The 23,561-nt window shown below is 42.3% G+C and overlaps 3 protein-coding genes across 5 annotated transcripts; all 3 read left to right on the top strand.

Annotated features, from left to right (window-relative positions):
- Positions 1 to 28: 28 nt before the first annotated feature.
- On the top strand, positions 29 to 10,723 carry hps4 (HPS4 biogenesis of lysosomal organelles complex 3 subunit 2). 3 transcript variants are annotated; one of them, XM_055886620.1, is made up of 13 exons: positions 29 to 313; positions 596 to 676; positions 814 to 904; positions 1,048 to 1,191; positions 1,469 to 1,576; positions 3,544 to 3,660; positions 3,845 to 3,939; positions 4,042 to 4,114; positions 7,767 to 7,906; positions 8,109 to 8,844; positions 9,381 to 9,507; positions 9,883 to 9,994; positions 10,162 to 10,723. In XM_055886620.1, the coding sequence occupies exons 2-13, from the start codon at positions 636 to 638 to the stop codon at positions 10,331 to 10,333; spliced, it is 1,956 nt and encodes a 651-aa protein (XP_055742595.1). In that variant the 5' UTR covers positions 29 to 313; positions 596 to 635; the 3' UTR covers positions 10,334 to 10,723. The 3 variants fall into 3 exon arrangements, with proteins under 3 accessions (XP_055742595.1, XP_055742598.1, XP_055742597.1); XM_055886623.1 differs by lacking the exon at positions 1,469 to 1,576; XM_055886622.1 differs by having other exon boundaries at positions 29 to 676.
- A 1,084-nt stretch (positions 10,724 to 11,807) lies between these two features.
- On the top strand, positions 11,808 to 13,670 carry LOC129825813 (uncharacterized). The gene is made up of 3 exons (XM_055885951.1): positions 11,808 to 12,368; positions 12,600 to 12,744; positions 12,901 to 13,670. Exons 1-3 carry the CDS (start codon positions 11,957 to 11,959, stop codon positions 13,244 to 13,246), a joined length of 903 nt encoding a protein of 300 aa, XP_055741926.1. The 5' UTR covers positions 11,808 to 11,956; the 3' UTR covers positions 13,247 to 13,670.
- Positions 13,671 to 15,598: 1,928 nt separating this feature from the next.
- On the top strand, positions 15,599 to 23,067 carry pop5 (POP5 homolog, ribonuclease P/MRP subunit). The gene is made up of 5 exons (XM_055886619.1): positions 15,599 to 15,705; positions 15,787 to 15,929; positions 19,128 to 19,277; positions 19,618 to 19,701; positions 22,517 to 23,067. Exons 1-5 carry the CDS (start codon positions 15,686 to 15,688, stop codon positions 22,597 to 22,599), a joined length of 480 nt encoding a protein of 159 aa, XP_055742594.1. The 5' UTR covers positions 15,599 to 15,685; the 3' UTR covers positions 22,600 to 23,067.
- The last annotated feature ends 494 nt before the right edge of the window (positions 23,068 to 23,561 follow it).

The raw sequence follows: 23,561 nt of genomic DNA, 5'->3' as shown, positions 1-23,561 counted from the left end.
TTGGAGTTACGAAAGGAGTTTAGAAATTCGTGTTTCAGAACGACGCACTGTTTGACACTATTTGCTTCCCCTTCTTTCACATGACTAACTTCTTGTGACTCACATTCCTCTAGCAAGCGAGTAGCTAATCTTAGTTACTCTGTTTTCAATTCAGTCTGTCAAATTGTCTGAAACAAAGGAGTGAAGTTTTGCAAAGTAAAGGTAGGAAATTTGAAGGTATTGCTCGACTGAGATGGCGACTTTACATGTATTACCTTGAAAGACCTGGAGGAAGACTGCGTCAACATCATTTGGAAGCGGCTTGACGAATTTGGTAAGCTAACGTTAAATGTCAGCCAGCTGGTAGTCTGTGAGACATGACTACTGCTTTGTGAAATTAACGTTACATGCTAGTAGAAGTACTTTGGGCAATTCTGTTCAATGTGGTCTTACGATTTTTAGTCATGCAGTCGGTAATTACCACCAGTCGCTTCAATAGCGAAGGCGTGTCATCAAAATTAAAAACAATAGGCCTAGTTATCTGCATTGTACCTAGCTAGGATATAACGTTCACGTAATGAATGCACTTGTTTTATTAATCACGGTCTATATAAAGGTAGGGAGAGTGTGGAGGACAGACAGAGCAAGAACAACCAATGGCAGCGATGGCTGAGCTCATTGTGCCTGATTCAAGAAGGTGGGACTGTCACCTCTGATCTGAGGTTCTATTGAATTCCTATCCATTTTTTTCCCCTGCTATTCAATAGTCCCTACTTGGTTTTCTAATGTTAGTTTGGTTATTTTCGCTCAATCAGATTTCTTGGTGATTTGCAGATGCATTAACTTCTTCCTGTATGATGGGTCAAAGGTCAAGGGTGAGGGTGACCCTACAAGAGCTGGCATCTGCTACTTCTATCCTGAAGAGGTAGGGATGTCAAGGGTGTATGTGTTCCCTCAATGAGATTATTGATACTGTGTATTAAGAATGATTACTTGATTGCAGTAACGATCCCCTACCAATTGGATGAGTCTGTTGAATGATGGTTCTTTGCCTTTTATTTATTCCAGACGCCTCTGGATAAGCAGGAGCTGCTGTGTGGACAGCTGGCAGGCGTGAGCCGCTGTGTCTCTGAGCTCTCCTCCTCCCCTGTACGTCTGCTCAGGCTACGGCGGAGCAAGTTCGCCATCCGCATGAAAGACAACTTTTTGTGGGTGAGTTGCGCCATAATCTCGTTACGACACTTCCGCTTGAGGTTATTTGCACCATAGCCTGGAACCACACCAGATCATTGTCGTATATGACAACTATGCACTAAGTCTATAACATATCTTCAGATGTTTGAGCAAAACCTGACAGATCTTATTGAAACATTCACCGATATCTCAGATGGATAGACTACTGTAATGAGACTGTTCGTCCCCTAAACCTGTTTTTGTCTCAATCCCCTGTGTATATGTCATAATAACTATCCATGTTGCCCTCCCTCAGGCCTTAAGCTGTTCAGTGGAAATACCAGACGTCAGTATATGTGACTTCCTGGATCAGCTGATAAATCTCTTTAGTTTCTATAACGGCCCTATCCGCCAGAGCTACCAGGTCAGTCATCTCTAACACTTAATAGTGATGGGAAGTTTGCGTATTTTTACTAACTAGTCTTTTTGACTTGTTCAGTCAAAAGAACAAATCTTATGACTAATTTTGTTAATTTGAGTCTGTAATGCCCAGAGCACGCAGGACCCCCTACCGGCGAACGATAAACTCAAGAGTCATGATTCTACAAGCCTCTCGTTCACATGTCATCAGGGCAGGTTCACCCGGTGGCCCTAAGCAACCTCTTATGTCGCTTATGCCTGGAACCGGCCCTGAAGACATGTGAACGAGAGGCTTGTAGAATCATGACTCGTGAGTTTATCTTTCCCTGGTAGGGGTCCTGCGTGCCCTCTATGGTGAACGAGATGTGACCTCCAGCGCCCCCCCCCCATTGATCTTGTTAGTCATTCTCACTCCGATATCATATTAACATGGCATAAGTCAATTCTACAAAATGTGTAGAATTGCAGGAAATTAACTTTAAAACTAAAATAATCACAGTTTAACATGGGGTCCACTAACATTTTTGCCGGAAGGTTGGGAGTCTTCTACAACCCAATCTCGCTTAGGGCACCTAAAAGGCTAGAGCCGGCCCTGCATGTGGTTCACCATAGGATGCTTATTGGGGCTGTCATTTGTGACAGACATGTACAAGTGTGACAGTTTTAAACATTTGTGACAGACATGTAAAAGTTAACCTCTAAGGGATCGGTGTCCCCCGTGGGACGGTTGAGCTAACGTAGGCTAATGTGATTAGCATGAGGTTGTTAGGAACAAGAATAATTTCCCAGGACACAGACATATCTGATATTGGCAGAAAGATTAACAAGAACTTAAGCTAACTGCACTGTCCAATTTACAGTACCTATTACAGTGAAAGAATACCATGCTATTGTTTGAGGGGAGTGCACGGTTATGAACTTCAAAATGTATTAATAAACCAATTAGGCACATTTTGGGCAATCTTGATACAACATTTTGAACAGAAATGCAATGGTTCGTTGAAGAGTCTAAAACTTTGCACATACACTGCCTCCATCTAGTGGCCAAAATCAAAATTACGCCTAACCTGGAATATTACATATTGGCCTTTCTCTTGCATTTCAAAGATGATGGAACTTTTGTACCTTTGTATTATCTTTTGTACCTTTGTATTATCTCTAATGTGTTATTCTCCTACATTAATTTCACAATTCCACAAACTTCAGTGTTTCCTTTCAAATCGTATCAATAATATGCATATCCTTGCTTCAGGTCCTGAGCTACAGGCAGTTGGATTTGGGTATGTCATTTTAGGTGAAAATTGAGAGAAAAAAGGGTCCGATCCTTAAGAGGTTTTAAACAATGTAGATTTGTTGATTGCTAGGAATAAAAATACGATTCTTTTTTCAAATGTTTGAAACAAGGTCTACTTGTGGCCCGAAACCGGACTAGATTCTGAACTACTCTTGGCGGAAAGCATTGCTTGACTGCCGTATGGGTGATGAGCACAATATCGTTCGAACTGCAGCCCTCCAATCTATTCGTTTTCGAGTGTGTTGGTTCTATAAAGCTGTGTCCATCGTAACGTTCAATGAATTCATTCTTGCACATGCAATCAATTATCAGTTACAATAAACATTTTGTGCTGCTTACAGCATGATCTATTTTCCTTTGCGTATGCCTATATATGGTGGTCGGATCACGTCTCTGGAGCGGCTGAGCCAGAGGAGCATGTATCAATCTTGTTGTAGGACTCATTGCGGCCAGCTGATCAAATTAATGAGTCTCAGGAAAAACTAATCCTGACTCTCCGGTCAGTAAAAAGAGGCGCTCCAAAATAAATTATTAGTTTGTGAACTGCACATCACTAACACTTATCCTAGCTCTGTACAGCAATCTGTCATGTCCATATCATGTCCTCACTTCACATAGATGTGCGTTGTGTTTTGCTAATGCTAAATATGCCTCGCTCTGATTTGCCTTGCATTTAGATCTACAGTCAGGAAGATTTAGCCGTTCGATGGACCCAGTACCTCTCCCACTTACAAGGAGGTGCCACTGAACTCCACCACATCTTCAGTGTCTTGAGCACCATTGACTCTACACATGTAAGTAGTAAGTCGTCTGTTGGGCATGATGTCGGTAGGGTTTGCTACCTCAGGTAATATCATACGATTCCTTATTTTATGTAAGGCGCTGTTACAATTACTATCTATTTCATTGACCTTTTAAGTTGATTTACTTCTAGCCTGGCAATTATTTCCTTGTTTTATGTGTCATTTTGATTCTCAGATTGACCCACTTCTCCTACTCAAGGCTGCCCTCATTCTGCAGGCCTGTCAACGCTGCCCCCTTGTGTTAGCTGGTTGTGTACTCTACTGTGGGAGGTAAACTGTCTGACCTTTGCTGCAGCAAAGTGCTGGAGTAGTTAACCACAGATTAGAACCAGACACGAACTGTGTGTATATAAACGTGTCTTTGCTCCACAGGGTTGTCAGCACACAGATGCCCCCTGATCTCACAGTGAAAGTCATGGCTCATGAAATGGAAACATACAAGCAGGTATATGACAATGGCTGATAATTTAGGTGCTTCTCTCATTTGAGATTTTTATTTTATCTTGTGATCGTCTTAATTTGCTTGGTTGTTGTATTATGCATCAATATCTTAATGCAAATCAAAATGTATTTGTCACGTGCGCCGAATACAACCGGTGTAGACCTTACAGTGAAATGCTTACTTACAGGCTCTAACCAACAGTGCAATTTTGGGGGGGAAAAGGCATTAGGTGAACAATAGGTAAGTAAAGAAATAAACCAACAGTAAAAAGACAGTGAAAAATAACAGTAGCGAGGCTATATACAGTAGCGAGTCTTATGGCTTGGGTGTAAAAACTGTTGAGAAGCCTTTTGGTCCTAGACTTGGCACTCCGGTACCGCTTCCCATGCGGTAGTCGAGAGAACAGTGTATGACTGGGGTGGCTGGGGTCTTTGACATTTTTTAGGGCCTTCCTCTGACACCGCCTGGGCCGTTCGCACTAACCTCTGTAGTGCCCTGCGGTCGGAGGCCGAGCAGTTGCCATAACATGCAGTGATGCAACCAGTCAGGATGCTCTCGATGTTGCAGCTGTAGAACCTTTTGAGGATCAGAGGGCCCTTGCCAAATCTTTTTAGTTTTCTGAGGGGGAATAGACTTTGTCGTGCCCTCTTCACGACTCTCTTAGTGTGTTTGGACCGTTCTAGTTTGTTGGTGATGTGGACACCAAGGAACTTGAAGCTCTCAACCTGCTCCACTACAGCCCTGTCGATGAGAATGGGGGCGTGCTCAGTCCTCCTTTTCCTGTAGTCCACAATCATCTCCTTAGTCTTGGTTACGTTGAGGGATAGGTTGTTATTCTGGCACCACCCGGCCAAGTCTCTGACCTCCTCCCTATAGGCTGTCTCGTCGTTGTCGGTGATCAGGCCTACCACTGTTGTGTCATCTGCAAATTTAATGATGGTGTTGGAGTCGTGCCTGGCCGTGCAGTTGTGGGTGAACAGGGACTACAGGAGGGGACTGAGCACGCACCCCTGAGGGGCTCTAGTGTTGAGGATTAGCGTGGCAGATGTGTGGCTACCTACCCTCACCACCTGGGGGCGGCCGTCAGCTAGTCCAGGTTCCAGTTGCAGAGGGAGGTGTTTAGTCCCAGGATCCTTAGCTTCGTGATGAGCTTTGAGGGTATTATGGTGTTGAACGCTGAGCTGTAGTCAATGAAAAGCATTCTCACGTAGGTGTTCCTTTTGTCCAGGTGGGAAAGTGGAGTGCAATAGAGATTGCATCATCTGTGGATCTGTTTGGGCGGTATGCAAATTGCAAATTTCTGGGATAATGGTGTGTTGATGTGTGCCATTACCAGCCTTTCAAAGCACTTCATGGCTACGGACGTGGGTGCTACGAGTCAGTAGTCATTTAGGCAGGTTGCCTTCGTGTTCTTGGGCACAGGGACTATGGTGGTCTGCTTGAAACATGTTGGTTTTACAGACTCAGTGAAGACGCCTGCCAGTTGGTCAGCGCATGCCCGGAGCACACGTCCTGGTAATCCGTCTGGCACCGCAGCCTTGTGAATGTTGACCTGTTTAAAGGTCTTTCTCACGTTGGCTACGGAGAGCGTGATCACACAGTTGTTCGGAACAGCTGATGCTCTCATGCATGTCTTAGTGTTGCTTGCCTCGACGCGAGTATAGAAGTGATTTAGCTTGTCTAGTATGCTCGTGTCACTGTGCAGCTTGTTGCTGTGCTTCCCTTTGTAGTCTGTAATAGTTTGCAAGCCCTGCCACATAAGACGAGCGTCGGAGCCGGTGTAGTGCGGTTCAATCTTAGCCCTGTATTGACGCTTTGCCTGTTTGATGATTCGTCGGAGGGTATAGCAGGATTTCTTATAAGCTTCCGGGTTAGAGTCCCGCACCTTGAAAGCGGCAGATCTACCCTTTAGCTTGGTGCGAATGTTGCATGTTATCCATGGCTTCTGGTTGGGGTATGTATGTACAGTAACTGGGGACGACGTCCTCGATGCACTTATTGATAAAGCCAGTCAAATCAAATTTATTTATATAGCCCTTCGTACATCAGCTGATATCTCAAAGTGCTGTACAGAAACCCAACCTAAAACCCCAAACAGCAAGCAATGCAGGTGTAGAAGCACGGTGGCTAGGAAAAACTCCCTAGGAAGAAACCTAGAGAGGAACCAGGCTATGAGGAGTGGCCAGTCCTCTTCTGGCTGTGCCGGGTGGAGATTATAACAGAACATGGCCAAGATGTTCAAATGTTCATAAATGACCAGCATGATCAAATAATAATAATCACAGTGGTTGTCGAGGGTGTAGCACCTCAGGAGTAAATGTCAGTTGGCTTTTCATTGCCGATCATTAAGAGTATCTCTACCGCTCCTGCGGTCTCTAGAGTTGAAAACAGCAGGTCTGGGACAGGTAGCGCGTCCGGTGAACAGGTCAGGGTTCCAACACCAGTGACTGATGTGGTGTACTCCTCAATGCCATCGGAAGAATCCCGGAACATGTTCCAGTCTGTGATAGCAAAACAGTACTGTAGTTTAGCATCTGCTTCATCTGACCACTTTTTAAAGACCTAGTCACTGGTGCTTCCTGCTTTAATTTTTGCTTGTAACCAGGAATCAGGATAGAATTGTGGTCGGATTTACCAAGTGGAGGGAGAGCTTTGTACGCGTCTCTGTGTGTGGAATACAGGTGATCTAGAAAAAAAATTCCTCTCTGGTAGCACATTTAACATGTTGATAGAAATTAGGTAGAACTGATTTAAGTTTCCCTGCATTAAAGTCTCCGGCCACTAGGAGTGCCGCCTCTGGGTGAGCGATTTCCTGTTTGCTCATTTCCTTATACAGCTGGTTGAGTGCGGCCTTTGGTGCCAGCATCCATCTGTGGTGGTAAATTAACAGCAACGAAAACTATAGCTGAAAACTCTAGGCAAATAGTGTGGGCTGCGTTTTATTACGAAATACTCTATTTCAGGCGAGCAAATTCTAGAGACTTCCTTCGATTTTGTACACCAGCTGTTGTTTACAGATATGCACAGTCCGCCCCCCCCCTCGTCTTTCTGGAGTGTGCTGTTCTATCTTGCCGGTGCAGCGTATATCCCACTAGCAGAATATCCATGTCATCATTCAGCCACGATTCCGTGAAACATAAGAATATTACAGTTTTTGCTGTCCCGTTGGTAGGATATTCGTGATCGTACCTCATCTAATTTATTGTCCAATGATTGCACGTTTGCGAGTAATATTGACGGTAACGGCAGCTTTCCCACTCGCCTCCTGCGGATCCTCACGAGGCACCCCGCTCTGTGTTCTCTGTACCTGCGTCTCTTCCTCTTGCCAATAACTGGGATGTTGGCTTGTCGGGTGTTCGGAGTATGTCCTGTTATGTCCTGTCCTGCTTGTTGAAGAAAAAATCTTTGTCTAATCCGAGGTGAGTGATCGCTGTCCTGATATCCAGAAGCTATTTTTTGCCGTAAGATACGGTTGCAGAAACATGTACAAAATAAGTTACATAACGCAAAAAAAAACACAAAGTAGCACAGTTGGTTTGGTGCCCGTAAAACTGCTGCCATTTCTTCCTGCGCCAGATTTTTTCCCCCCCAAAGTCAGCAGTTTTAGTTACAGGCCTTGCCATACATTTTTGCTTATGCTTCTATATTGCTCTAGGACCAGAGACCCAATGGACTGAGTTCCTCCAGCTCTTCTGGCAGCACTCCTCTATCTAGCCCAGTGACCTCCACCACTGTGTTCCTGACCGCCACTGAACTACAGTATCTCCGCTCCGCTCCTGTGGACAGAGAATCCAGGTACTTCACCCACCTCTGAAAGAAACCCCCCTCCACTGTATAAAGTATATCCTTTTCTGGTAAACACTCTAACTAGAGTGAGTTATGTGTTCCGTCCTGATACAGTAAGCTCAAAGCCAAGTGAAAGTGGGGGTTAGACACGTTTTGAATGGTTGCCACCCTGAAATGAGGATACATTGTTGAGCCTGTGTCTGTCCTGCAGATCCAAATCTACACAATCTACTCCAAAGGAATCAAACCGACCTAGGAAGTCCCGCCTCCTGTCAAGAACCCTATCTGACACACCAACCACTGATCCGCTTGACCCAGACCCCACCCACTACGTGCCACTATCCTTCCATTATCCCTCCACTCCCCAGTCAACTCTATCGGATGAGTCGCTTTTTAGCCCAAGTCCTTCATTTCACACTCCTGGCCCTCTCAGCCCTTCACCTATCAAGGTCGCTCCAGAGACCTCTGGTCATAACTTGTCCAATGGAAAGCTGTCCCATGAGGTGGAGGAGGGTGTCACAGGAAGTTCGTACGACCACAGTTTTAACAGCATAGATGGTGGGAGAGATGAGTCGGGTCTTGCAGGAGGAGGCAGGTCAATGCAAAACAAGGACCTGCGTCACATCAATGGACAGAATGGAGGTAGTATTGTACTGAGTGGAGAGAGAGCTGGAGCCCTCCAGTTCAGAGGTCAGGAGTCCCCAGAGCCTGGCAGTCAGAGGATGGGGAATGTGGAGGTGTTTAAGGAGAAGGAAGAACAGGGGAGTAAAGGTTTACTGCAGGCTGATACTTGTGATGTGCCCCCCTACTCCCCTTCGCCCGGTGAGAACTCTACAGAGGCCCCTCTGCTCCCCATGTCGTTGTACCAGCACAGGGTGAGAGGGCTGGTACTGGCCCTGCTGGTGGAGCCAGACTTCCACAGCAACACTGCAGCCACGGAGGAAGTGGTGAGGAACTTTTGGGGAATATGGGAGGGATATGAATGTTTGTTCATGCATGAGTGTTCCACGAGTTTCCGCCTTCTGGATCACCACCTGTGTTCAACTGTTAGAAAATGAAATGTATAAACTGGGTGGTTCAAGCCCTGAATGCTGATTGGCTGACAGCCATATACCACGAGTATAGCCAGACCATATATACCACAGACCATATACCACGGGTATAGCCAGACCATATATACCACAGACCATATACCACGGGTATGACAAAACATGTATTTTTACTGCTCTAATTACATTGGTAACCAGTTTATAATGGCAATAAGGTACTTCGGAGGTTTGTGGTATATGACCAATATACCGGCTAAGGGCTGTATCAGGCACTCCACGTTACGTCGTGTTTAAGAACAGCCCTTAGCTGTGGCATATTGGCCATATGCCACACACCCCTCCCCCGTGCCTTATTGCTTAAATATACTATTGACCTATGTGTTATTACAGCAGTTTGTTATTTAGTCTACTCTCACCCTGTGGTTTATGCTCAGTATCACAGCAGCCTGGCATCTTTAAACGGACTGGAGGCACATCTGAGGACCACTGCTCTGGGGACTCCCGGCCCACATGGACCATACACCTTTGCACACTTTGACTGTATACAGAACACGCTCACAAGTGAGGCTTGAATATTCTCAGCGCTCTCTGTATATTCTATACTTATTTTTTCCGCCTTTGTCTGACTCTTACCTTTTGCCTCTCTCTCTTTGTCAATTTCTGTCTATGGAACCATGTCTTTCAGTTTCCCATTGTTCACCTTACTGCTAGAGTGAGTAGAAAGCTCAGTGCTTTGCAGTAGCTGATTGGGATGTTTTGGGGCATTTTGTGGGACTGTGGTGTTTTGTGTGAACTTTGTGTTAGCTGATATGGGTATTTTGGGGTACATTTGAGCAACTAGGACTCTACACGATCTCAGGCTTTTTTATTGCGTGGTTGATTGCCATTCATGTTTGTGTGGCATTTGTAACGAGAGACTGCTGTGTGTCCCTGCAGCCAACCTGTCTGGCAGGCCCGGGGGAGCCCAGGAGTGTTCCTTTGTGAGAGCCACATCGCTGCTCCACTCGCATTTCTCTCACACTGAAGCTCTGCAGGAGGCTATTGTCAGGTCAGTATGACCAGCAGTGATGGAGGGGGCTCTCACCATTCATTACTCCTCAAGGCTGATAATGGGGGTAGTGGAACGGAGGCCATCATTATGCCGTTTGTATTATCCTTGAGTGTTTTGGCATTGAGTTGTATGTATAATGTTTAGACACAATGTTTATACCACAGGAGCGCTGGTGCAGCTGTGTACGGGACCCGCAGCGTGGCCCAGGAGACGTACTTCCTGCAGCAAGGCGGAGCAGTGAGAAACTCTGGCATTCCTAACCACCAGGACAGCGCTTTCTCTCTGCCCAGCAAGGCCCGACACAGATTAATGAAACATGGGATAAACCTGCTCTGACTGACCATGACAAGGAGAGTTCCACCAGCACCTTTCTCTACTCAGTCACTGCTCTGAATATGATACTCTTTAAATTCATTTCCAACACTGTACTTACACTGAACCTTTTTGCAAGTTAATATAAGCACTTTGTAAAGAATTATTACATTTACATTTAAGTCATTTAGCAGACGCTCTTATCCAGAGCGACTTACAAATTGGAGGAAGTTGTATGTATTTAGCTTTTTCTGTTATTGCGTGGAGTTTAAGAAATGTCTGCTTTATCTGTAATGTTGTCACTTGTTCGCTTTGCTGTATGTTTCTTGTCCTATCTTGGTCAGGTCATTCTTGTATAACAGAATCTGTTCTCAATGACTTAGTTGGTTAAATAAAATATACTATTTACAAGAATGATGGTCAAGTCCTACATTGTTTTGTGTTAATGTGCAGAGGGCCATGATCTTTGTCAAGACTGCAGACATTTTGCACTATGAAATTCCAACACACCACATGAGCTTATACAGAACACAGGTGGTTTTGTGTAACAAATACTCAATGTACAAACTTTATGACATGGCTGCTAGGTATCCTAATCACTGTAATCCTCTCGGCTGCCACTGAATCCTTCATCACCACCACCCACAAATGACATAGTGTATGTAGAAAAAATATGTATTTACAGATATCATGTAATTATTGTGTACTCTTGGATTTCCTTATGGGGTTTATTTTGATTAAGACAACTCAAAAGCCATTGCGTACACTCAATGTGATAATTTTCAGTCCTGTTCCAATAATATTCGATGAGGTTGTTTGCAAAGACTGCAGTGGGTGATTCTTGAAAAAAGTATTTTGTCAATACATCTTGGTCTTATGGCAAGCACTTTTTCTTCCAAGTAAACTATTTCAAATGCATGTATTCTAATGTGGTTATTTACAATAGATCAACTGATGTATGGATGAATTAGTAAATTAACTATCTTAATTGTCTAAATGAGCTGCACATTGTACTCTAAATTACAGGGGCCACTGTGGTCCCTGTATTGTCATATCAATAATAGGCCTAGTAGCTCAATGGAACAAGAGATATGGCGATATGGCGCATTTTTCAAACACTAAAGTACGAACACCAACCTCACTTGTTATCATGGTAATTATATTGTTTTGGGTGAAGTGGAGGAACAATGACTAAATGTAAGTTGACATGAAATGTAAGATAATTTGGGGCTTCATAACATACAGGACTGTCTACGTGCGAACGCTATCCATATAGAAAGTAATCTCGGTTTCTGTGCCTTTTGTTTGTCTTTTAAATGAAACCATTCTTGGTGGTCCAAATATAGTGTAATTAGGGTCATTAGTTGCGTAGCTGAATTTGAATGACTGGAGTAGGTGTTCTCGGGTGCCTTATTATGCAAACGCATTTTATGGGCCAGTGGGGTGCAAATAGGTGGTTAAGGGCACGAAAAAAACAGGGTGTGGAGAAACAGAATTAAAATTCTAAGTGGCAGAATGCCCGGCCATTGTCAGCGTAAGGGCATACCCCTTAAACCACGGAGATAAGCGGTCCTTTTCAGTAAAGCTGTACCACTGGACGGAGCTGGTACAACTCTAGTAGAGCACTCCAACTACGCACCCACCACCATGGCTTTTACAGCCTTATTTTGGATTGCCTTAATGTGCTTATCTATGACTACTCATTTAATTGGAGTACAGTGTCGCGCGGTTAAGGAGTTACTGTCAATGTCATCCACTTTTCAGGATGGACACAAGACTTTACACACAGATATCTTGAGACGGTGGCGACGGGAGAGCGAGGCGACACAGCGGCAACATTGCGCACTGTTGGCAGTGCCTTGGATGGAAACCAACGCTCTCCCGATGGATTTGGCACAGCTACATCGTCTTCGGGTGCTTTCAATGCCCCAAGGAGGTTTACGGCGTGCAGTCTATCCAGAGCAACCGCTATTCCGTTTTGTCAGACAGGTCTATCGTTGCTGTCAGTTACGTTTCCATTGCAGAGGCGTCAAGGGGATTCAGGGTCGTATCAGTGGAGGTAGGAATCTAAATCCAGGCATTTGAAGTAGATACTCAGCCATTTATTGTGCCTACTCTTGGACTAAATAAGTAAGCCTATGTAGACAGACCTACAATAAAGAATCTAAATTCAGACTTAGGTTTTATAGAAGATAACATTCATTCTAGTGAGGAGAAATGGGGCCACTGTCACATTCTGAGTGGTACTTCTTTCATTTAGGCCTTACATAATGTTTTTCCCCCCCACTAGATACAGACATGGAGTTCCTTCTCAGTCAGGATGTTCTGTCAGTGACAGTAATGAGAGCTGAGATTCATCTCCGTGTGCTGAATCCTCAACACCTGAACATTGAGCCTGTCCTTTCCTACATGGCAAAACGCAAGCTTCCCACACGGTAAGAGTCATGGTTGACATGATGATATACTTACTTAGCTGTATTACCTCAACTTTTTATATAACTATATTCCATTATCTATGGAAACTGAAAGTTGTGATTATGAGGCAAAAGTACTGTGGTCCTGACTCCCCTCTTCACCTTTTTATTCCACAGATACAGTTTGCTGTCAAAGGAAAACGTTCTGGAGCTTCAAGTTGATCTGCTGTTTCTATTCCAAGGTCTTCAGGAGGCAGCTGGTGGTGCCGTAGGGGGGCCAAGCCTAGTTGGCATGCGGAAAGTGGGGGAGCTTTCAAGTGGGGGCCCACGAGAAAGGCCAGGAGCTCCATGGTCTCTGCAGGATACCAATGTTGATCTGTGGGGGGAGGGGGTGGGACCCCTGCTAACCAATGTGGAGTTAGGCCTTGTCCTGAACTGTGACAGGGGGGGAGTGGAGGTATCTTGTGAGCACAACGGAGTCCACCTATTACACTCTCCATTCATTGCTCTCTCCTACAGATAAAGATGACACAAACCAGGATTGTACACACTATCACATTTTACCTTGCGATGCTCCATAACCCCATCTCCATGTTGTCTCGAATGTCCTCAAGTCTATGAAGCTGCATTTATTTTTCTGAGGGCAACAACTTTTATTACTGTTATGTGAAGGTAGTGGATGTGATGTGTTCACTACCTAACATTTTTTAAATAATTGCAAAATCTATATATTTTTAAGATGTCATATACCCCAAGGGGTATGGGGTTCTTTGCACTTCAGCAAATGCTTGTATATATTAAATTATCTGTGTTGTTGTGTTTTGTAAGAAAGATTTTGATTTGTAAAGATGCAAATATTGTATATAATCACATATGTTTATTGGAAATGTGTTTGTTTTTCCTTTATTGAAACTGAATCTTATTAAACTGGCGAAACTCTGTCTCTAGTTTTTTTGTTGCATTAAACAAAAGTTGTTCATAAAAGGGTACAGTCCTAAACTGTGGCAACAATCTCATTGTCTTGTATCTTATGTATGTGTGATTCACTTGTTGTTTTCCCTGTTTTTTCACCTGCAGTTTTCAAGCAACAGGTGGGGTTTTTCTCTCAGCTGACAGAGAGACCTTCTCTTGCTAGGGCTCCTGAGTGGCGCATTGGTCTAAGACACTGCATCTCAGTTTTAGAGGCATCACTACAGACCCCGGTTCAATCCTGGGCTGTATCACAACCGGACGGAATCAGGAGTCCCATACGGCGGCGCACAACTGGCCCAGGGTTGGCCGGGGTAGGCTGTCATTGTAAAATAAGAATTTGTTCTTAACTGACTTACCTAGTTAAATAAAAATAGGCTTCAACACAAGTTTTGACAGTTGGTGTGGAAAAAAAGTGGTGGACTACTAAATCATGAGAAACCAACAGCTAGCAAAAACATCTATGCTGAGTTGTTGACACTTAATTGTCCATGAAATGGCAAATAAGAAATTGTTATGAGTTATAAATGTTAATGGGGGAAAAGGAAAAATAAGAAAAAACACGTCAACAACTTAAACTCAGTTTCATAATACAGTCAAAGGGGGAAACATTGCATATAGAGGTAAAAATGTCAGTAGTACTACAGTAGTTATATATTCTGTTGGCAGAAGCCAAGTAAAAGGGGTTTGGATTGGTTTTGATTAGAAATGATATTTGTATTTGTATTCATTAAGGATCCCCATTAGCTGCTTGCAAGGGGTCCAGCAACATTAATGCAGTTATATACATTTTAAAATATGTCATTACATTTCAGAACACTTTTCACAACACATTGTGTGTTCCCTCAGGCCACTATCCTACTACCACATATTTACAATACCACATCCATGTATACGTGTCTTATCATGTGAATGTGTGTCTGTGTGTGTGTGTCTCTTCACAGTCCCCACTGTTACATAAGGTGTCTTTTTTTATCTGATTCTACTGCTTGCATCAGTTACCTGATGTGGAATCGAGTTCCATGTAGCCATGGCTCTAAGCAGTACTGTGCGCATCACATAGTCTGTTTTTGACTTTGGGATTGTGAACAGACCTCTAGTGGCATGTCTTGTTGGGAATGCATGGGTATCCGAGCTGTGTGTTAGTAGTTTAAACAGACACCTCAGTGCATTCAACATGTCAACAAGAAGTGAATTTCTCCTCCACTTTGAGCCATGAAAGATTTACATGCATATTATTAATGTTAGTGCTCTGTGTACATTTAAGGGCCAGCCGTGCTGCCCTGTTCAGAGCCTATTGTAATTTTCCGAGGTCCCTCCTTGTGGCACTTGACCACACGACTGAACAGTAGTCCAGGTGTGATCTGCCTTGTTGATAGTGTTGTTAAAAAGGCAGAGCAGCCTTTTATCATTGACATTCTTCTACCCATCTTAGCTACTGTTGTATCAACATGTTTTGACCATGACAGTTTACAATCCAGGGTTACTACAAGCAATTTAGTAACCTTAACTTGCTCAATTTCCACATTATTTATTACAATATTTAGTTGAGGTTTAGGGTTTAGTTTATGATTTGTCCCAAATATAATGCTTTAACTTTTTGAAATATGTAAGACTAACTTATTCCTTGCCACCCATTTTGAAACTAACTGCAGCTCTTTAAATGTTGCAGTGATTTCATTCATTGTAGTTAGTAGCTGACGTGTATAGTGTTGAGTCATCCGCATAGGCTACATTTTTTGTCAGATTTGACTTTTCGTAGCAGGTTAGGATAATTAGGGTAGGACAACAGTTAGGACATAAACTGTATCCATTCTAGCCAAGACAATCTGGACTCGAGCTCCTCTGAGTGTGCATCTGGGCAGTAAAGTTATTTTGGTAAAAGATCGCGATTGGTTTATCATGATGCCAATCAATCTTGAGCCCCACCACGAGTTGTCATTCGTTAAATTACCCAACACGGAAGTAGAAATATCGACATGTGGTCAGCGAAATGGTGCGACTAAAATCCAGGTAAAATTGCTCGTATTTACATGTTGCTAATGTGTACAATTATAAAGTTCTCCCCTCCTGATCAAACGCCTTTCTTCGCAGATATTTGCTGTGTGAAGTTTGCGTATCAGATCGACGCAATCTGTTACTGCTAGATGACCGAGCCATCTACGCTGCCACAAAAACAGCAGTAGCTCGAGCGCACGGTGACTATGGCGCTGCACTGTGCAGCCTCGGATTCTCAGGTATTGATAAAGGGAATTAGTCCACTTTGTGTAGCTAAGCAATGTGATTTGATCAATTAAAGTAACGTTAATGATGCAATAGCATATACTTGAAAAGAGCTTGCAGCCCACTATGCTAGACTAGGTTTACAATAACAATTCAGATTAGTTAACTGACAGTGGCGTAAACTGCTTTTGTACTTTATTTATTGGAACTGTTACTTCTACATTCCTGAATGTACGTTTTACTCCCTACAGCTTCCTTGACACCCAAAAGTACTAAAATGCTTAACAGAACAAGAAAACTGTCCAATTCATGCACTTCAAGAGAATGTGGTCATCCCTACTGCCTCTGAGCTGGCAGACTCACTAAACCCATGCGTCAATTGTCTGAGTGTTGAAGTGTGCCCCTGGCTATCCGTGCATTTTAAAAACAAGAAAATGTTGCCATCTGCTTTGCTTAATAAGGAATTTGAAATGATTTACACTTCAGTATATTTACAACCAAACACTGACATTTACTCAGGTAGTCTTTTTACTGAGTATCTTTCTATTGAAAAAGGTATATACTTTTACTAAAGTATGACAATTGTGTACTTTTCCCACCACTGGCTGACATTACATAAGATAAGTGATATTGTTGGAACTCAACGTGCAGCTAGGGGGCTACTGGTGGTACGAACCACTGCTGTTGTGCCCTTGAGGAAAGCACTTAGCCCACTAACCTGAACAGCTTCTACACCCAAGCCATAACTGATAAATAGCTAACAAAATCGCTACCCGGACTACCTGCAATGACTCTTTGCACACACAGTCTTAGGCTTATACCAACACACATACTGACACAACATTTTTTTTTGCTGCTATATCTCAATCCTGTTGCGTAGTCACTCTACCCCCCCACCCCACAGTGCATTTGGAAAGTATTTAGACCTCTTCACTCTTTCCATGTTTTGTGATAGCCTTATTCTAAAATTGATTATTTTTTAAATCCCCTCCGCACAATACTCCATAATGACAAAGCAAAACCAATGTAGAAATTAATTTATTACAAAAACAAATCACATTTACATGAAGTTCAGACCTTTACTCAGTACTTTTGAAGCACCTTTGGCAGTGATTACAGCCTCGTCTTCTTGGGTATGACGCTAAAAGCTTGCCACCTGTATTTGGGGAGTTTCTCACATTCTTCTCTGCAGATCCTCAAGCTCTTGTCAGGTTGGATGGGGAGCGTCACTGCACAACTCATTTCAGGTCTCTCCAGAGATGTTTGAGTCCGGAAGCCACTCCTGCGTTGTCTTGGCTGTGTGCGTAGGGTCATTCTGTTGGAAGGTGAACCTTCACCCCAGTCTGAGGTCTTGTGCAGGTTTTCATTAAAGATCTCTGTACTTTGCGCCGTTCAGCTTTCCCTCAATCCTGAGAAGTCTCCCAGTACCTGCTGCTGATAAACATCCCCACAGCATGATGCTGACACCAGCATGCTTCACTGTAGGGATTGTGCCAGGTTTCCTCCAGACGTGAAGCTTGGCATTCAGGCCAAACAGTTCAATCTTGGTTTCATCAGACCAGAGAATCTTTCTCATGGTCGGGCCTTTTGGACACCTTTTGGCAAACGCCAAGCGGGTGGTCATGTGCCTTTTACGGAGTGGCTTCTGTCTGGCCACTCCACCATAAAGGCCTGATTTGGTGGAGTGCTGCAGAGATGGTTGTCCTTCTGGAAGGTTCTCCCATCTTCAGAGGAACGGTCGGGCTCTTGGTCATCTCCCTGACCAAGGCCCTTCTCCCCAGATTGCCCTGTTTTGGCTGGACAGTCATCTCTAGGGAGAGTCTTGGTTGTTCCAAACTTCTTCCGTTTAAGAATGGAGGCTACTTTTCTTGGGGACCTTGAATGCTACAAATGTTTTGGTACCCTTCCTCAGATCTGTCGCTCAACGGCCATTACATTTGACCTCATGGCTTGGTTTTTGCTCTGACATGGACTAACAACAGTGTTGTTTTTTTATATATATAGACAGGTGTGTGCCTTTCCAAATAATGTCCAATCAATTGAATTTGCCACAGGTGGACTCCAATCAAGCTGTAGAAACATCCTCAAGGATGATCAATGTAAACAGGATGCACCTCAGCTCAATTGAGTCTCATAGCAAAGGGTCTGAATACTTGTGTAAATAAGGTATATCTGTTTTATTTAATACATTTGCTCAAATGTCTAAACCTATTTTTGCTTTGTTATGATGGTTGTGTGTGTAAATCAACTTTTTTTTTTTTTGTTAGAATACGGCTACAACATAATGTGGAGAAGGGGTCTGAATAATTTTCAATTATTAATTACACTGAACAAAAAAATATATATAACCGCAACATGTAAAGTGTTGGTTTCATGAGCTGAAATAAAAGATCCCAGAAATGTTCCATATGCACAAAACGCTTATTTCTCTCAAATTTTGTGCACAAATTTGTTTACATCTGTTAGTGAGCTTTTGTCTTTTCCAAGATAATCCATCCACCACCAGAGCTCTTACCAGATAATTTAATGTTCTTTTCTCTACCATAAGCTGCCTCCAATGTCATTTTAGAGAATTTGGCAGTACGTACAACCGCGGACCACGTGTAGGCGAGCGGTTTGCTGATGTCAACGTTGTAAACGAGTGCCCCCTATTTTTTTATTTTAAATGCATTTTATTTTTTGCAATAGCAGTTTGAATGAACCAAAAATACCGTAACGAGATCCTGAGGGCCATTAAAAAAAAAAAAATGTGCATATCTGTACTCCCAGTCATGTGAAATCCATAGAATTAGGGCCTAATGCATTTATTTCAATTGACTGATCTCCACATGAACTGTAACTCAGTAAAATCAATTAAATTGTTGCATTTATATTTTTGCTCAGTATACATAATCAGGGTAGCTATCTCGTACCCCTGAACATCGACTCAGTACTGATACTCCCTATATATAGGGTAGCCATGTTGTTATTCACTGTGTGTTTATTCTTTTGTCACTATTTCCATTTTTTTCATTTTATCTTTAACTCTGCATTGTTGGAAAAGGACCTGTAAGAATTTCACTGTCAGTCTACACCTGTTGTTTACGAACCACTTGACAAACCCAATTTGATTTAACCACAAATTGCTTTCCATCCAGGATGGGGTAAATTGTCTGGGGGTAAAAAAGGCTGAGGATAATTCATAAAAGTAATGAATAAATTATATTTTTCAGTGAAATATCTGAATGCCCACACTGGAATTGTGTTCCTGCGCTGTCGGAAGAGCCACTACAGACTCATCTGGTCTGCATTGCCATTCATCACCCGTCTAGAGATCCGAGGGCAAAGAGTGCCATGTTTTCTGAACTGTTTGCATGTGGGAGGTAAGACAGACCAACTTCCGTTTGCATGAACAAGTTGTAGCTGATATTTGAGATGTAAAAGTGACACGCATGCATACATTATTTGTATTTATTTGCACACAAAAAAAGACAGGTTTCCAACTTGTTTTTATTTGAACTGTTTTGTCTTCCACCTAAGAGGGCTTATATGAAAGAAGTTTGTTCAGTTAATCAAAGCATACTAATTACAATTGAACATTGTAAACTGTGTACAATTTTTTAAAATATATATACCAGATCTAGTGCCGTCATCAATTTAACAAAGATATATATTTTGCACTGAGGGTAACTAACTGCAAATTCAATGTCTACTTTTATGCAGGAACGATCCGGACATGTCAGAAATTTCTGGTCCGATACAATACTCAGCAGCTCCACCGGATGCTCCCCCTCTGTCAGAGTGAAGGTATGCAATGGTTTGCTTTATTTTTGTACATCAGTTCCTTACCCATGCACGGTTTTCTCATTGCAGACAAAATGCCTAGTAATCTAGTAAGTTTGAATAGGCAACAACCAGGTTACAGAGAAGCTATAATTTGGTGGGACTTCCAAAGCAAATATACTTTTTGTTATTTTGTACGCTACTCCTCTTACACTGTTTAAGATAGAAATGCCGTTCAAACTTTAATGTGCAGAAAGGTCTGGAATGGTGTGCTTGCGTAACTTTTTCATATTTTTAAACTTAATTTTGCTGTCTTTTTGTCTATCTTCATTCACTTTAATGGGACTAGTCACCAACAGTTAAGTTAGTCACCAACACTTTGGATAACCTAGAAATAGGATGAGTAAAATGGTCAGAGTGAGGTGTTTCCTCAATTGTGTCTGGAATTAGCTAACCAACATTAGCCAGTTAGCTTGGGTGCTTGGCTGCCGTTGTGACCAGAACGCTCGGATCAACCTTACACCTCGGCCAGAGCGTCCAGTGTGTGCGCTGAACGCACCGAGAGTGAAACGCTCTGAATTTACAAACGCCCAGAGGGCACTGAGTACACTCTGGCACTCCAGATTGAATTTATGAACCCTTAGACAAAAAGTTACAGTATATAAAATCTTCCTCTACTTCTCTGCTATTCAAATCTGGCGTTTGAACAAAAATATATTTGACCAATTTAACCTTTCTAGCGCAGGTGTTCTGCTAGTGGAACCCCTTCCGCTGAAAAGGCAGAGCGGGAAATTTAAAAAATATTTTTTAGACATGTAACTTTCACACATTAACAAGTCCAATACAGCAAATTAAAAACACACAGCCATTTTCCAGCCACAGATAGGAGTCACAAAAAGCAGAAATATAGATAAAATGAATCACTAACCTTTGATCTTCATCAGATGACACTCATAGGACATCATGTTACACAATACATGTATGTTTTGTTCGATAATGTGCATATTTATATCCAAAAATCTGTTTACATTGGCGCGTTACGTGCAGTAATGTTTTGATTACATCCGGTGATCTTGCAGATAGCCACAGAAATACTAATAATAAACATCGATAAAAGATACAAGTGTAATTCACAGAATTAAAGATAGACTTATCCTTAATGCAACCGCTGTCAGATTTTTTTATTTTTTTTAATGTTGGAAAAAGCATCATCTGAGTACAGCGCTCAGAGCCAAATCCAGCCAAAGAAATTTCCGCCATGTTGGAGTCAACAAAAGTTAGAAATAACATGATAAATATTCACTTACTTTTGATCTTCATCAGAATGCACTCCCAGGAATCCCAGTTTGACAATAAATGACTGATTTGTTCCATAAAGTCCATTTATGTCCAAATAGCTATTAGTTGTTAGCGTGTTCAGCCCAGTAATCCATCTTCATGAGCACTAGGTCCAGACAGAAACTCAAAGTTCCGTTACAGGTCGTAGAAACATATCAAACGATGTATGGAATCAATCTTTAGGATGTTTTTAACATAAATCATCAATAATGTTCCAACCAGAGAATTCCATTGTCTTTAGAAAAGCGCTGGAACGAGAGCAAACTCTGTCTGGAGCCCGCGTCACGAGACTGAGACACTCTGCCAGACCACTGACTCAAACAGGTCTCATGAGCCCCTCCTTTATAGCAGAAGCCTGAAACAAGTTTCTAAAGATGGTTGACATCTAGTGGAAGCCTTAGGAAGTGCAACTTAACCCCATAGACACTGTGTATTCGGTAGGCCAAGCTTTGAAAAACTACAAACCTCAGATTTCCCACTTCCTGGTTGGATTCACAGACATCATTCAAACAGTTTTAGAAACTTCAGAGTGTTTATCCAATACTACTAATAATATGCATATATTAGCATCTGGGACAGGGTAGCAGGCAGTTTACTCTGGGCACGCATTTCATGCAAAAGTGAAAATGCTGCCCCCTATCCCAAACAGGTTTTAAAGGTTACAGCTATTTGTCAGTTTAGAGTGATGGAAAGCAGCTAGCTAATGTTAGCTAACAGCTCTTACATATTGCGTCATCGAGCAGCCCAAACGGAGCCGTTGGTATGGATACCAATGCATTTCAATGGCAAAAAAGAGCCATCCACTAGAATGGTTGAAAGTATAATTCTAGATCTCTCCTCTTTCACCGCTTAACCTATTAACTCCAAACCAACGCTGATATGTTTTGACTGACCATACTTAGATTGCTTGTCAATACATTTGATACTATAATTGAACTAACCATTTTAAAATGTGCATAAATTAACATAGGTTTGAATGAGAACCAAAGAAATGCAGAGGTAGCAATTGAAAATGGTCCTGCTCCTTGGCCAATTAAGCTACAAGACCAACTTTAAAACATTCAAGCTATCTACTTCTATAACACATATAAACTAGAACTAAATACATTTGCATAAATGTGCATAAAATAACTCCCCAACAGTAATTCTTGAACTGTTCAAGCTAGGAATACCAAACAACCTTTCATATGTTCAGGCTATCCTAACCTTTCTTCTACCTATGTTTTCAACTATAACCAGTCACCATCATTACTACTGCAGACAATACCACTACTATAACATTTTTCAAAACCATACACACTTCAAAACTACTTTGCTTTAAATGGTAAAGTAAAATTTTTAAACTTCTACCATTACCACAAAAATACTTTTTAAAGAGGTAAAGCAAGTCACACTGCTTTTGTAATTCATGTACAATTACCATCTAGTTTGATTTCAAACCATTGAACTGAGAATTGAACAAACTATACTGTGGCTGTTTTGTTTGTCTTTCATTGTGCAGCAGAGAGATCAGAGATCCGCAAGTCAGTACTGAGCTGCACCCTGAAGAAAGAGGTAGATGATGAAGAAGAGGAGGATGAGTGACCCCAACATCATTCTGACGCTCTTGCTACTTGCAGTGTATCTCACCTCTGGGAAGACACTGTTAATCCCAATACAGGTAGTTCTGTTATTGGGCTGATGGATTTCATGACAGAATAGAGCCCTCAAACTCAACTCTGGACCTCGAAGCCAGTTCCACGTTTTTCATTGTTCACCTCTAATTAGGGACTAAGTTGAGTGCAATTAATTCAGGTAGAACAGAAAACCAGGAGGTTCCGGACCTCGCAGATTAAGAGTTGAATACCCCTGGAATAGAGCCTGGTGCTTCAATGCAGCTGTTGTCGTGTGAATGCAGATCAGCTGTGAGCTAATTAAAACAAAGCAAATAAAACATGGGACATGTGTACATAAATAGTTTTGTTATTTCTGCTATTTGTATAATGTTACTTTCTACACTGTTATGTATACATTTTCTGAAACAAAATAATAAAATCTCTTCTAGCAAGCCAACCATTTGCCCTTATTCATGACTCCAATTCCATTACATTACATTGAGCCATTGGATGTCCCCTTTAGCCTTGTGGAAAATGCTCTGATGCGGGCCAAATGCTCTGTCTAAACGCAAATACACGTGATACAGTTTTGGAAACATTTCATATACTTTCATATACTGAACAAAACTAGATACAAAACATGCAACAATTTAAACAATTTTACAGAGTTAGTTCATATAAGGAAGTCAGTCAAGTGAAATAAATTCATTAGGCCCTAATCTATGGATTTCACATGACTGGGCAGTGGCGCAGCCTATGCCCTTCCAGGCTCACCCACATGGGAGCCAGGCCCAGCTAATCAGAATGAGTTTTTCCCCACAAAAGGGCTTTATTACAGACAGAAATACTCCTCAGTTTCATCAGCTGTCTGGGTGGTTGGCCTCAAACGTTCACGCAGGTGAAGAAGCCTGATGTGCAGGTCCTGGGCATCTGTGGTTACACATGGTTTGC

This window comes from Salvelinus fontinalis, chromosome 28, assembly GCF_029448725.1.
Source record: "Salvelinus fontinalis isolate EN_2023a chromosome 28, ASM2944872v1, whole genome shotgun sequence".
Taxonomy (NCBI): Eukaryota; Metazoa; Chordata; class Actinopteri; order Salmoniformes; family Salmonidae; genus Salvelinus; species Salvelinus fontinalis.
The sequence above is the reverse complement of the archived record's forward strand: the minus strand, read 5'-3'. Positions and strand labels throughout refer to the sequence as shown.

Coding starts and splice junctions, on each gene's coding strand:
- LOC129825813 (XM_055885951.1), top strand. CDS start 11,957: ATGGCTTTTACAGCCTTATTTTGGATTGCCTTAATGTGCTTATCTATG. Junction 12,369..12,599: donor TCAGGGTCGTATCAGTGGAG/GTAGGAATCTAA, acceptor CCCCCCCACTAG/ATACAGACATGGAGTTCCTT. Junction 12,745..12,900: donor AAACGCAAGCTTCCCACACG/GTAAGAGTCATG, acceptor TTTATTCCACAG/ATACAGTTTGCTGTCAAAGG.
- pop5 (XM_055886619.1), top strand. CDS start 15,686: ATGGTGCGACTAAAATCCAG. Junction 19,278..19,617: donor GAACTGTTTGCATGTGGGAG/GTAAGACAGACC, acceptor ACTTTTATGCAG/GAACGATCCGGACATGTCAG. Junction 19,702..22,516: donor CCCCCTCTGTCAGAGTGAAG/GTATGCAATGGT, acceptor TTCATTGTGCAG/CAGAGAGATCAGAGATCCGC.
- hps4 (XM_055886620.1), top strand. CDS start 636: ATGGCAGCGATGGCTGAGCTCATTGTGCCTGATTCAAGAAG. Junction 677..813: donor ATTGTGCCTGATTCAAGAAG/GTGGGACTGTCA, acceptor GGTGATTTGCAG/ATGCATTAACTTCTTCCTGT. Junction 1,192..1,468: donor TGAAAGACAACTTTTTGTGG/GTGAGTTGCGCC, acceptor GCCCTCCCTCAG/GCCTTAAGCTGTTCAGTGGA.